Below are 15,623 nucleotides of genomic sequence, written 5' to 3' on the forward strand. Positions count from 1 at the left end.
GTGAAATCCCAGGTTTTGGTTGGCTGAGAGGCACTTGCCTATGACTGTTACTATGGTAACTGTCGGAGAAAGTCAACTTGTCAGTGCCGAAAAATTTCATGAAAAGGTCCCCATGTTACAGATGAAATGTTGATGTTACACCCCATCTTGCTTTTCTTTCCCAGCATGCTCCATTAAAGCACTCAAAGGCATGGTCTTATCAGTCAGAACTTTATATCATACCTGATGGTGCACAATATCCACTTTCTGTGTAGCATTCTTTCCATACTGTTGAATGGCAACAGGCTGTCCATAATCCTATAATTCTCATTTTAATGTCAAAAGGCATAGATATGTGTCAGTAGGTTATATTTCAAATTGTGACCTTATAACTTGCAACCACAACAGCCACATCATGCGACTATAATGGATGAAAGAGAACAACATGTAGCAAGTACCAAGGACTGTGTATAAATGCATCCAGGGCAGTAAACCTTCCTATAATGAATAAACTGAAACAGAAATCAGATAGGGCAGAGAACAGCTGAGGCAAGAAACCAGGGAAGACTAAAACCACAACTTTTGTTTTCTAAATAAAAATGACTTCAAAATTTCTCCCTTTTTACCCTCTTAGTGCTACTAAATCCATTATCAGGGCAGAAATTTGAAAACAAAATTCTATGACTCTTCCATGTCTTAATTGCTGCTTTCCATGACTTCCTTTCTAGCATGGTTTCCAAAATCAGACAGGTTACGACGGCCTCCACCCCCCCCCCCCCCTCACAGCCATCTGTTTCACCCACTATCTTACTCATGACATGTACATCTATTATCATTAGTATATGGGCTGTTTCTGACCAAGGTACCATTTTTGTTTCACCAACACCCAAAACTCAAAATTATCTTGAACACAATTCCATGACTTTTCACAAATTTTCCAAATTCCCTGACTTTCCATGACCACAAATTTTTCCAGGATTTTCGATGACTGTGGGAATCCTGATTATGATATGTGAAATCTACTGAAGCAAGATCTATCCAGTTAAATGACTTCTTTATCCCAGTTACACTGTACTATTGGTATTTTGTAATTTGCCCCTGTCCTTCCTTTCACTGTGAATCTAACAAGTAATGCAGAAAACACTCCTAGCACAAGCCATGTAAAATAAAGAAGTAGCGATGAAACCATTGTTAATGCCAAACAGATCCATGCACTAGTTCCTAGTATTCATTTATCTGTCTTGATATATGACGTGGTTTTGTGTAATCACTTTCATCATAACTGCAACATATACAGAAATGTATTGATAGAGACAGGACACACCATCACTCCTCAGCAGTTACTGATCATGAGAAGCATTCTCATATGCTCCTCCTGGAATCCATACAACACCCTTCAGATTCTTCCGGAGTCTGTTCCTCCTTTCCAATCATAGTAGCCTGATGCACATGATATATACATACATCAAGTCATCTATTTTTAATGGTTTGAACTTCAGTAAGATTGGTTGCTTCAATACAACCCGGCTGGCGAGTTCCCCACTGCTTTTCTTTTCCTCTCCTCCGTACCCGTCTTTTCCGGTTTCTTGGACTTCTTCTTACCCGTACTGCCCTTCCCTCCGTCTGTTGATGTTATGGTTTCCTTGGCTTTACTGTTCTTGGATGCATTGCTTCCTTTTAATCCCTGTGAGTCTTTATGTGTTTTCCTTGGAGGCTGTTGCCTCTCTAATGATGAATCCGATGTCATTGACCCGTTGACGGGCGACTGTGACTGATCTGACGAGGAGGGCGATAGCTCCGATGACCCCTTAGCACTCTTGGTTTCCTTGCGGCGGATGTCTTGAGGATGAAGAAAGTCTTTGTCCAGAGGAGAAACGAGTTCAAGTTTGATACGATGAGGAGATGCTAAGATGCTCTTCACCACTTCTTCATGTTTGGACCACTTGACATCATTATCGTTGACGCCGATGATGAAATCGCCTTCCTTCACTCCACTTGCCTGGGAAAGACAGAACAAATAAATCCACAGTTACAATCCAACATTTCAAGCATCTACTTTTTTAATATTACATTTTCTTTAATTTAAAACATACTCTCCATTTGTTTTGTACACAAATTTTCAGATTTTCTCCTTTATTTTACATACTTCACATTATCTCCTCCTGACCCTGACATATGTGGTGTGAATCATATTTTCCCATGACATATGTTGTGCTCTGAAGGAGGCAAGATGCAATTTGATAGATGAGGAAAATCTGAAAATTTGTGTACACAACAAATGGAGAGTTGTCCACAAAATCAGCCATTTTGAAGCATGTTTGCCAATTTGAGCATTCCCATAGAAAGTACAATACTGTTTAAACGTCCATAACTTGTTTAACTTGAGAGCGGTGTTGGCTCAGTCGGTAACGCGTCTGCCCGTCGAACCAAAGATCGTGGGTTCGAGTCCACCCCGGGCGGATGACTGAAGCCAGTGTGTTGTGTGTAAACGTCTCTCCCATGTTTCATAGATGCAGGCTATGTTACAATGGAAAACACTCCGTCCCTCGGATAGGACATTAAATGGAGGCCCCGTGTAGAGGAGAGTCACCACCTTTGCACGTTAAGAACCCACTGCACTATTCGTATAAGAGTAGGGGGAAACCCCGGTGTAGTGGTCCACCTGCATTCCCCCAATCAGTTATATCGGGAGGAGAGACCTGCGGGTCATAGTGATTCAGTTCGCTTTTCGCCTCCCAGGCACAGGTGACGCCAAACAAATAATAATACTAATCCATAACCGATTTTGATGAAACTTTTTTTTGTTAAATTGTTCCTCTCAATTTACTCTTTCCAATAAGATTGCTTCTCTTCTTGGGTTTTGGTTTATGATGATATTCAACAAAACTTACTGCAGCAGCGAATCCTTGATCAACCTGAGCCACAATGACCGGTGAGTCACCTCTGACAGTGAATCCATACCCTCCCATTCCTCTCACTATCTCTACTATCCTAGGTGCTGTCCACTGATTACGACTATTGAAGATGGCAAGGGGACCCTACACACAATAAAAATGGATGACATAAGTTTAATATGTGATCATTTACAGCTACACCAGCCCTTTGATTATTGAAGAATCAAGGAACGAATTGATTAATGATTTAAGAACATAGCAATCTTAAATACATTATTCATGTGATATAGACCAGAAAATTGTGATCCAAAGTTATATTTAGTGACTAATGAAATGATAATAAGCAAATAATCACCATTGGTGAAGGTGATGGGTAAACTATCACTTTCGAGGCAAGCTGAATGTCTTTCCCAAGCAAAGCTGTAGAAAGAGAGCGTGTACATCCAGCTCGCCAAGGAAGTGATAATCTACTTCATCACCTAAAATCAAGAGGTGATTAGATGCTTTATATTCCATATCTGTAACCAATACAAACAAAGAAACCAGTATTCATATTTCTCTACAGTAGCAAATTTTTATTTAAAAAAAAGGTTTCCTTAAAAAAAAATCACTCTAATCGATGCTTATTTTTTAAGTTAATTTTCATCTCCTGCTCTCAAATTGCCTACGTTTTCTCCAGAATAAAAAAATTTAATGACTAAGAGAGGGGGATGCATTGCATTTTCTAAACTGTCAAGACTTTTGGAGATTCAAATTACCACTGGATGAATAAAACATTACTACTTAAACCATTCATAAGTTACATTTCAAAAAGAAATGGTTAAAAGGAAAAGGAATAGATAAACCTCCTTACCAGATTATGGAAAATATCTTTGACTTGGACTTTGGTGAAGTCTGGCACATGGGGCTTGGCAATCTGAAGGGTTTTACCTGAAAACAAAGTAGAAGAAAAATCATGATTACTCAGGTCTCAAAATTATACAAATGCATAAAAAAACACCATGGGATATACTAAATAACACAACTTTTTAAGGGATTCTGTAACATCAGCCCACCGGTCCCCCAGGCAGCTGGGGTCAGCGGGCTAAGTAGCCGGGAGTCCGCTCCTCCGCCCGACCTAGCCACTTGGAAAAACGATTTTGAAGGATGAAAAGTAACTGATGACTTTTAATTCATAAATATTGCATAATCAAAATTTCTGTTCACCCAACAGTGGATATGAATTAAGATATAGGATTCACAGGAGTTTTTTTTTTCAATCCATTGAATAAAACTGTTGATGAAAGTAAAAGTTGGTCAAAGAACCTAATTATGGACAATTCAACCACCCTAACTTTGTCTCAGGAATAATTCATTCATTATTGTGTGTTCGCAGATATTTGTCTTTGAAGTTAAGATGACTCCTTACTGAGGATGACAGGCGCATCAGGGAGTTCAAAGAAGTCCTCCTCATCATCAAGAGACTGATACCGATGCATGGATTTACTGTGGAACTTCTTAAGGACCTCCTTCAATGTGTCAATCTTACGTAGCTGTTTGGAGAGGTCATGAACCCTAAGGGCCTCCTCATGAAGCATCAGAGCCTGCCTTATGTGTGCCTTGCCTGGAGGGGGGGGGGGGTCCAGAGAGAACAGAGATACATGCCATCAATGAACTACATTAACCCATTCACACACTAGTTTCCTCAATCTCATACATCGTCACACAGGTACAATATGCTTGAGTAAGAAATGGGTTAGGGATCAGGATTGTCAAATTAGAATTTCAAATTTCCAGTAGAACACTACAGCTTACGAGGAAATCTATCAATCAAACAGTCAATGCGGGTCGCATGGTTAACCCATTTACACCCTCGCTCTTTCCATCCCATACAATGTTATACAGGTACCATATGATTGAGGAAAAAAATGTGTCAGGAATAAGCAAAATAAGCATTTCAAATTTCAAATTCGCACCATAATTTTACCGTAGGAGGATTTTTTTGAAGGCATGTTAGGGCCTAACATGATTAATTGCCTGATAAATAAACTCTGATCTAGGAAATCACTCACCTAATCTCATTCTTTCTTCCCAATTCTGAGGAGGCTCAATCTCTGATTTCTCTGAGTTGTACATGGAAGGGAAGTATCTAAGCAATGTCTCCAAGTCATAATCTTTCTCTGCAGAAAGAAAAAAAAAATATTGAAGGAACTATAGCATTATTTTACTTTTATGGACTAGATTGAATATGCTGCATTTATTTCAACCATCATAACAGAGCATGCTAATCCTAATGGCAATCATTACAATAATTTTCCATTACTTCTCAGATATGAACATGACTTTCCTATTTCATTTCTTCTCTGATAGATAATTGCATGACACAAAGTGCATTGTCTCCATGGGTGATATATAGGGGTTGTATTTAACTGACTAAGTAATTAGAATAGTTAGAGACATATCAATAGGGATTTTTAAAGACAATTACGAAACAGAAATCAACAGTCTTTTGGTGCTCATATACTAGTCAGGTAATTCCAGATTGAGTAATACTGGTATTACCTTACATCAAAATAATTTAAGATAAATACCAGTTGACTGTGATAACGATCTCAAAATGAAATTACCACCAAAGTATTTGTATCTATATGTATAAATAAAAATATGTGCCAAATGATTCTAGGGGTGAAAATGTGCATTGCTGAGAAATGAGCAAATAAACATGGAATTCTATAAAATGTTGGGTGTTTTTCTAAGTTACATTAATACCATGTCCCACATAATGCCTCTTTTGTCAGTGATTACCAGAATTTCATGATTTTCCAAAGATAGGTTTATTCAATATACCAGTTTTACGTTTATTATAATATTGTGACAATCAACCTTGATTTTAGAAGACTTTCTCATAAAAAATGTGTGTTTGCTGCAATTTCCAATACATTAACACATCTAGCAATTTACCCTTTGAACCCTGAATTATTAGGGGTGGCCGTGACATACACCCTGAATTATTTGCACATAATTGACTTCTCGACCACATTCACACAATCCCCCATGATTAGAGACCCAACGGCACCTTCCCCCCGCTAGTACCCGGACCGAGCCGGCTGAAGTTGTTTGGCTTCTCGTAGACCTAGTCTACAATCAGAAATATCAAGTGTCTGTTTTGGGCTCAAAATCACTGTTTTCACCAAAGTGAGATATACCAATTACTTCCCCATAGTAAGCACGTGACTCGCCGCATATTACATCGTGTGTTACCGCACCTACGACACGAGCTTTCACAAAAAAGTGGCATATTTTGGCCATTTTTGAAGCTAAATCCTTCCCAAATCATTGCCGATATTGACTGAAATTATCGACTAAATATTCCTACACGTACTAGAAAGATGACGTCTTTTTAGATCACGTACCTGACATTTAGAATCCATGCTTTTGAAATGACATGGCTGTAGGCCAGTATTCCAGTCTATCGGGTATTTGCACATTTTCTGGCAGGCAGGTATTCTGGCCTATCGGGTTCAAAGGGTTAATAGGACTCTTCCCTCTTCACGTACGTGCACGAGCCATAGACCCAACGTCAGCTTAAAGGGCGACGCCATATTGCCAGATTCTGGCCAGATTTGGCGCGCGCCCTCACCCGGCTAACGTTGAGCGCCATTCATCTATACACTAATTCCTCTTGATTACCATTGATAAAAACCTCGTTCAAATCTTTTCCGGAATTATTATGAATAAGCGATTGATGTTTTTCCGTTAATCAAATATCCGTTATTATACCCATATTTTTGTGATATTTATAACATTTTTATTTTAATCACAATTTCAGTCCAAACGCGGGTCAGTTTTTGAGAACCCACGTTGTTTGTGCATGCCCACGTATGGCCTTACGCGTATTGAACGGAATGATGTTGGGTCGAACACCAGAATATTGTTGTGATTGTTTGTTCCGTGTTTGTTGGGGATGAAGTTATGATGGCGACCAGTCACGTTTGACAGTACCGCCAAATCGTTAAGATTAACTAATTAAGGTCAAGGTGAGACAAGAGAAATGAGCAAGGCACTTTATGGGGGGGGGGGGGGAGGGAGAGAGAGAGAGAGAGGGGGGGGGAGTTAAGAGGACCCAGTGGGGATACAGTTTCATCATCAGTGCAGGGCGTCGATGAACAACTTAATTTTTTTTCTTCAAAATGTGGAAAGTGACAGAAAAATCAGAAAAAGGTTAATTGGTTCTTATTTTTTTAAAAAACCCCAGAATTTATCAAGATTGCTGTTTATTCTTCATCATGGTTGTAGAATTTAATAAAGTATAATTCTTTCAAAAAGCTCAAATTGTGATTAATCGTATTGGATTTATTTCACTCTTTTCTTTCGCCTTGTTTTTTTTTCTTCCAAAAATCAGGGAGATGAAAAATATGAGAGCTAGGACGTAAACATATGGACTCCGTAACACAAAGGTTTACGATGAATAGCAAAAATGAAAGAACGCTTCTGATTGGTTCTTAGTATTTTGCGACAAATGCACGTGTAACATTGATCTTGATTAGCCAATTCATTTAGAGATTGATCGCTAATCTTTGTGTTACGGAGCCATGGTGAAGTTATGACGTTGGAGAGGGCGCAGCCCCATGCACTTGCAGCTAGATCCAGATTGATTTTCATGGGGGACACTTAGAGTGCCCCTATATTTCTTCAGTATTATTTTTACACGCAAAAAAGTCAAAGAAGACATCATGCCACCGACAGCTGCCTCGTCAAAGGGGGGCGGTCAATTATTTTGATTTTTTTTTCATTTTGTCCTCGAAAGGGAAGCCGGGGGGGGGGGTTCAATTCATTTTATATACATTTATATTGTGTTTATATATGGGAGGGGGTCTGCTACTGAGCATGTTTTTACAAGGGCTTAATATAACAGAAATGGCACGATTTAACACAATAAAATGTATCATGGAGGTTTATACTAAATTAATACATAATTAATAATTGTTTTAATTGAAAATGAAAATAATGAAGGCACCCATAGATCTTAAAAATATCTCATAAATACAGGCCTAAACCTGTATGAAGTTGAACAGGCATAAAGTATAAATGTTTAGCTATAGCTGAATTGATCCCGCAACCAAATAATGTTGGCATAAACTAGCTGTTATATCAGTGGCGTAACGACATGAACGAGCGAAAAAAAATTGGGGGTTATACACGATATGGCGTATCGATCAGGCAAAATTTAAAAAGAATTTAGTAAGTTGCAACCGACATGAGCATAATTTTGATGTTTTGGTTACAAAAATCCAATTGAACAAGTTCACAAGAGTCAAGATTCTCTTTCTTTTTCCTCTTTTTTTCTGAATTGGGGGCATATGCACGACCCCCCCCCCCCATTAAATTATAAAGCACCACTCTGTTCTGCCACTGTCTAAAATTGGATTTAATCTTTTAGAATTTTAATCTCTTATCTAATTAATCTAAAGGGATAAGAGTAAGACAAAAAAATAGTTGCAGATTACTTATTTCAAAGTATTTTTACTTAACTCCCCAACTCTGCTCTGGCTGCACTGCACGTAACGGCCCTCCACCAAATTGCCAGGCCGACTCGCCCCGTGAGCAAGTGACCGCGTTCGCGTAAGTTCACCCGAAGCCATGACTAAATTCTGACCATAAACATCACCTAACTAATCACTCTCTGACAATATTTCAAAGTGTATTTTATTACAGTCGATCCTTTGGGCCATTAAACGATAATATTTTCAATGTTATCATGACAAATAATTTTAATGAGATAGTGGCATTGTAGAAAAAACAAATTTATAAGAACGAAATGGCACCAGATATATCGTCAAACATACAGCGCAGCGTTCGGGACTGGTGAGTGGGACGGCTCGCTTGGTGTTTTCGCCCCAACGAATTCGGCGAAAACGTTACCATTGCGCCGTGCGAATGTTAAATCTGCGGCTCTCAATCAGAGACTTGAATGTCTCTTTTTGCATTATCGAAAATAAATCATAGACTTTGTTTGATTTATTTACAAGTAAGTTGCATATCCGTCGTGATAATTAGGAAAATCCATGATGTCTTCTTCTAATTCTGTAAAAACTATGTCTTGAAAATGCCTATGTCAGAAAATTGCCGGAAATCGTAAAAACTTGCCTAAAATATCTCTTTTTGAAAGTTCATCCATGGTCTGGAAAAAAATGTTATAACTTTTGTAGACGTATACCGTAAACAAATACATCCTCGATCACTGAAATAAAGTGTTTGCTAAGCTTTTGTAATTCAGGCCATGTTACCATGACAACTTGGGAAAACCCTTATTTTTTCGAAAAAAAACTTTGGTTTTAAGGGTCATTTTACAGACATAAAACTAACCCAATTTTGAAGAATTGTGTTTAAATTTCACATAAAATTAAATTATCTATGTTTATACTTTCGTATATGAATATTCATATTTCTTATAGAATCTTAGTTTTTGATTGGTCAATGTTTCAGTCATGGATAATGACAGAGCGTAAAAAAATCTGAAAATGCGCATTTTATCGGCAACCAACAAGCAAGATGGCGGAACACATTAAGTTGGCGCTTTGCACGTACGTGTCTTTCATAATGTCAAATATAAATACACATCTGGGATGCATTTGATAGGAAACTCACCGAAATATATTGTCAAATGGAGAAAAATTAGGAGGCAAAGAATATCTTCTGGAAATCTATCTTGATATATCTTCTCACATAGCAGTTAACATACCTTGATTCATACTAGGACCAACGATAGCAATGGCAGCATAGTGATGAGCCCTTGCTTTGAAATGTTGTGATTTAACAAGAACCATTGAGATCCATGAGTAAGGGATATAGTCTTTGACCGTCTGCTGCATCATCATCTTGTGCACCTTGCTATACATATCAGATACCTAAAACAGAACATAGTCGCATCAAGATTTCAGGATTAGTCCTGTCAACCGATTAGCCGTTCTTTCATGACTATTCATTTTTCTATCATATGTATTTCATTTCCAGGCAAGAAAACATGACAGCAATAGAAACATTACAAAAGAAATGTAACATTGAGCACCAGCCAATGCCTGGGGATCACCTATAAGAATTGAAACTTCTATTGAGGGGTTCTCCACATTGGCTGGTGCCTACATGGAATAACACAAAATAGCAATAAATTTAAACGTTTAATTACAATACAAGCTTATCCATATTTTTTAAAGTATAGAGACCAGTAACATAAATCTCCAAGGCAGTTCATCACATAAGGATTATCAGAACTGCTTCTCAAATCTTTAGCAATCTTTTGAATAAGGAAGTTTACTTAATCATTTTCAGCCTGATGGAATCCCATCAAGGAATAATCCTAAGGCATCTTTCAAAACTAATCAACATTTGGAAATATTCAATATCATTCATTATAAAAAAAGGTAGAATATTAATGGAGACTATACAGAATGATTTTCATTTAAAAAATACAGATGTGCAAACACATCAAATTAAATTTTTTTTTTCATTCTAACACCTCGGCTCATAAATCAGCAATGGATTAGTGGATTTCTATACAGGTAATATATAAAACTCTGAAGCTGATAGATCTTTGTATCTCAAATTTTCATGGAAATTAATCTTTAACTTTACACCTCTTTTACAAGTAAAAGTCTGACATCACCAAAGCAAGCTCCCTAACCCTTAAAATTATGTCATCACACCAAATCAAATGGAAGATAATCCAGTTTCTTCATGTTAAGGCTGTCATACTGTTCCAGATTTGCCATAGTTTACAATTGCTATGAAAGCCCGAAAATCATCTGGAATGAGCCAATTTGTACACATCAAATGCAGTCTCTATGGCCTGAAAATATATTGCTGGCACCTAAGTTTTTTTGTTTCAATTTCCTAACCATTAACTATTTAAAAAAATGAAATTTGTCAACCAAGCAGCAATAAGACTAACTCTTTGCACACTGATGTTGCATTCTTGCACATTCGTACAATTAAATTCAACAATCGTAATAATTATTTTTCTCCCCTAACTTCAAATTAGAGAAGCTAAATAATCATAAGTATCAATTGTGCGATATGGAAATCTTGACATGGAAGAAATTGTCATTATTATCCCCTCCCCAAATTTACTTCAGCGTGCAAAGAGTTAAAAAACATTTGGTTATGAATGATATACTTACAACTGAGGCTTCTTTTGCAACCCTTACACAGCTCTCTATTGTCTCCTCTACTCCATCTAATACCAGCTTCTCAAAGATACATTCTTGTACTTGGGCCTGGAATATGAACAAGATGTCATCAATTCAGCTTTATTCGGACCAAACAGGAACTAAACAAAGATCAAATCCTGAACACAATAACAGGAGGTGCTGCCATTGTAAGAAATAGCATGAAGACTGAAAATATACTCTTCGTTTAATACAAGTGTAATAAAATCTATTTCATCTATCTAGATGATGTATATATCTATAGATTTTTTTGTTTAATTATCATCGTCGTTATTACCATAATTTTTCTTCGGGGGGGTGGCATAAAACCTGATGACCTGACCTAACAGATGACACCCTGATCTTCTTCATTCCCAGGATTAATATATATCCAACCATGGCCTTTCCTTATTACCATTAATCTATATTTTTTTGTGGAATAGATTTAAAGATGAACTTACCAGCATGAGTCCACCTAGCATAGCCAAGACTGGTCCACTCATGTCCATACTAGGAGCATGGCTGAAGTTCTCTCCTAGATACTTGAATGCACCAGCAGCACTCTCAAAGCATTCAATGGCCTTGTTTACTCCTTCTTCCATCGTCCTATCCTGTATATTAGAGATAAAACCATGAGGTAGTTCATGTAATATTCACCATGATTCCTTACTGAAGTGGCATTATAATCATATTCATTTTATGAGGGGGAGAGGGGCACTATATTTATCTTGAACCACTTGTGAAAAGAGTCATAAATATTGTTGATCCACTTTAGGAATACCAACCTTGTATTAAACAGCTTTGTAAAATTTAGGATTTTTTTTTTGTTTACAAAATAGTATTTTTCCTCTATGAAACCTTCATTATTTAGAAGGTAATCCACATAGTAAACAAAATAGTAGAGAAAAAAAGACTTCTCATCTCATCTATGATCGTGTTCAATCTCTGAACAACAAATATAAACGATATCAAAGTTTTATAATAATTTGGATTTTTCCACTTTCATAAAGTGGAATGATCAAATATTACGAAGGAAATCATCTTAAAAATAATAAAAGAGGGATGATATATAAAGCAACTCTTGCAGTCACATTAGACCACAGAAAATTCTACTGAACGACGTGTCTTTCACATACATTTGTAAAATGCATGTGCAGATGGCAACTGATTCCAAAATACATGTACATACAAGTACCACACACTGAATAATTCAACAGCGCTTAGCTTTTAATGGACACCAGATATGCATAACCTAAATTTGTTTTGAGGATCCAGTCGCTGATGTGAAAGAGCATATCTTTCAAACGCTTGGGTGTATAATGAAGGGTATTGGGTTCATATAGAATTATTCATGAGAATTTTATTCATATGGTGTCAGGGACAGTGTAGTGATCCATAAATGCTATCCCTTGAGTCCCATTGAATTTAGTGGTTTAAGAATCATCTATGTAAAGCTTCTGGGCAATTCCATAAAATATGTACATCCCACCCCCTCTATGTGGGACCCTTCATGAAATTTTTTGAAGTTTTTTTTTACTGTCTGCAATGTTCTCAAATGACAATGACTTGGTCAGTTTATGAAGTGAAGTAAGACTTGAGAATAATGGGGGTCGGACGTACAAAAAGGTTGACTATTTTACGGAATTGCCCTTCTATGAATGTTACCAAGAATAGTCTCAAAATTTTGCAACCAAGTGTTACTATGATGATTTAATTTCTGTATGGTAATGCAGAAAACAAAATTTGCGACAGCATTCACTTAAGACTCTTTTACCATAAAGTATTACATGTACTTCATGATTTGAAATTCAGCAGATTATACTAAAATGTTTTTATGAAATTTTATAATACCCACTCTATTACACAATTATTCCAACATCATCTTGTTTTAAAAACTGAATTTGGCAATTGCAAAGATTTAGAAACCTTTATGAATAACATCATTTCTTTTGGACATGACTTTTCTACTTTAGATATTTTACTTTACATTTCAGATCACAGATTGTCTATTATTTCATCTTATAGTGAATTCAAAACTATGAAAATGAATTAATTTTGGGTTATCAAACCTTCGTACAGGCTTAACATGTGCATGAATGCAGTACCCCTATACTGATAAAAATGCCTGCAGAGATTTTTAATTCATGACTGGATATCAATAAATATCAACATGGTGTTCTTCAATCCATTTATTGTTATGAAACTCTGCTTGTGCAATTATCCTCTAATTATTTCAAAAGCCAGGATGTCAGCACTCACAATTAGCATTCTTTCTGGAATATCTGGATTTTTAATGACTAATGCAATAACAATGCAAGCTGCAGCTGAAAAGAGCATGGTTTTCTATTCTGATCGAAGCTATATGTACACGGAGGCCAATATGTACAATGTCTACTATTGGTAAAGAAACCCCTCCGAAACATCCACACCCAAAGTACTGTCGAAACAAAACAGAATTGATCAGGAGCTGGAATACAATGAATGTCAGTGCATCTATCAAGGCACACAATATTATGATACAATATTTCCAACACATATTAATTTCTAAAGCTTATGTTTGTTTTTTTCAAACTTTAAAGTCAACTGTCTCAATACAAAAAGATGTTATCAAAGGACATTTGTAAAATCGATGTCATGAATCCATTTTGTCTTCCTGTATCTCTGTTGTGGTAAAAAAATTAAAATCAGCCTGCAAAAGACATCTACTCGAAGTTTCGATGTGATATTCTGACCCCATCACATACATTGCATGTCACCAGTCACATAGCCTACAATGCCAATAAAGCAAGCCTAGATCACCAAAGGCTCCCTAAAATGGCAACTCCCCTCGTCGAAGCCCCTGCAGGTGGCACTCAAGCTATGCAGCTAGTGTCATCTTATGAATCAAACATCAACAAACAAGACAATGAAACCCACACAGGCCTCTGTGCTATGCATACACAAGCAGAAAACAAGTGTCATTTGGCCGACGATCGTTGATATCATGATGGAATATGCTTTTTATCTATATCGGAAATGCCGTAGTACTTGAATGTATCTGATCACTTGAATTAAGTACTACAATATACAAAACAAAGTCAGAAGATAGAACAAAAACCAAAAGCCAGAAGGAGATTTACAGTAGTGCGGGTGTGAATAAGACAGACTGGTTCAGGTAGATGTACCTGTAGGCTGACATAAAACAGCAAAGGTGTGATAAAGAAAAAAAATTAAAGCAGGAAAATCAAAAAAGGATTGGATTTAAATGTATCAATGGATACATGGCTACAACAAAGAGAAAGATGAAGAAATGTATGTGAAGTAACAGATTAAGAAACAAAAAAAAAGATCTGTTCTGATGGGCAAAAGGAGATAGACATACTGCCCCTGATGAGTACAGGGGTTGATTACAAAGTTTCATGTAAAAAAATATGCAGTGGTAACCAGGTTAGACAGCAGCAGCAATTGCCACAAACCAAAGGTTCCTTGAATCCTGCCAAACCTCCATCCTGGCTCAAAACCAACCCAACATCAACCACCTTTTAGGAGGATACCCAATCATTCTAACCATCCTCTCTTTCTATGTAAACTAAATTTATTGAGATCAATCGGGCGACATGTTGTGATTAAACCTACCAGCCCGCAGTACTGAGTCATGGAGGAATCTGCCACCTCCCATCTCACTTGCTCTGATTAAAACATGTAACAGTAGACCGGCTGTTATTAGGAGGAGCCTCTTCATCTTACACAGGGTAATAATAATGAGGTGTCTGAGCTAAGGCATCCTTCACACCAGTCATTACTCATTACCCTAGCATATCTTTTAATGTACCATAGCCCAATTAAAGACTATTTTCATGAGAAGCCCCTTCTCAACAGGGTAAGAATAATGTTGAGTTTGAGCTCCATTACAGGCATCCTTCACACCAGTCACTACCCCCAATACATATTAAAATGTAAAGTGTATTTCAATCTTCACTTTTATTTCTTATCAATATAACCTTTTGAAATAAACCAAGGTGAATAATGAAATATGTGAATAGGATTGCATTATATATTTTACATCCTTATCACCCCCTGATTACCTAATTACATTCATGTTTTCAATGATCTTTCATGACTACATTCATGTTTTCAATGATCTTTCATGACTACATTCATGTTTTCAATGATCTTTCATGATTACAGTCATGTTTTCAATGATCTTTCATGATTACATTCATGTTTTCAATGATCTTTCATGATTACATTCATGTTTTCAATGATCTTTCATGACTACATTCATGTTTTCAATGATCTTTCATGACTACATTCATGTTTTCAATGATCTTTCATGATTACAGTCATGTTTTCAATGATCTTTCATGATTACATTCATGTTTTCAATGATCTTTCATGATTACATTCATGTTTTCAATGATCTTTCATGACTACATTCATGTTTTCAATGATCTTTCATGACTACATTCATGTTTTCAATGATCTTTCATGACTACATTCATGTTTTCAATGATCTTTCATGACTACATTCATGTTTTCAATGATCTTTCATGACTACATTCATGTTTTCAATGATCTTTCATGATTA

At 36.7% G+C, this 15,623-nt stretch overlaps 1 protein-coding gene across 2 annotated transcripts in view; it reads right to left on the bottom strand.

The window, feature by feature from the left end:
- Positions 1-316: 316 nt before the first annotated feature.
- LOC121408052 (rhophilin-1-like) overlaps positions 317-15,623 on the bottom strand; it is a 43,211-nt gene continuing 27,904 nt past the window's right edge. For both annotated transcript variants that reach the window (XM_041599367.1, XM_041599368.1), the window contains exons 7-14: positions 11,518-11,667; positions 11,030-11,125; positions 9,595-9,760; positions 4,925-5,032; positions 4,282-4,476; positions 3,727-3,803; positions 2,871-3,017; positions 317-1,978 (exon numbers count right to left, since the gene is read on the bottom strand). In XM_041599367.1, the coding sequence (XP_041455301.1) occupies positions 1,493-1,978; positions 2,871-3,017; positions 3,727-3,803; positions 4,282-4,476; positions 4,925-5,032; positions 9,595-9,760; positions 11,030-11,125; positions 11,518-11,667 (1,425 nt within the window). In that variant the 3' untranslated portion in view covers positions 317-1,492. The remainder of the gene's footprint in view (positions 1,979-2,870; positions 3,018-3,726; positions 3,804-4,281; positions 4,477-4,924; positions 5,033-9,594; positions 9,761-11,029; positions 11,126-11,517; positions 11,668-15,623) is intronic.

Source organism: Lytechinus variegatus, chromosome 2 (genome assembly GCF_018143015.1).
Source record: "Lytechinus variegatus isolate NC3 chromosome 2, Lvar_3.0, whole genome shotgun sequence".
Lineage (NCBI taxonomy): Eukaryota > Metazoa > Echinodermata > Echinoidea > Temnopleuroida > Toxopneustidae > Lytechinus > Lytechinus variegatus.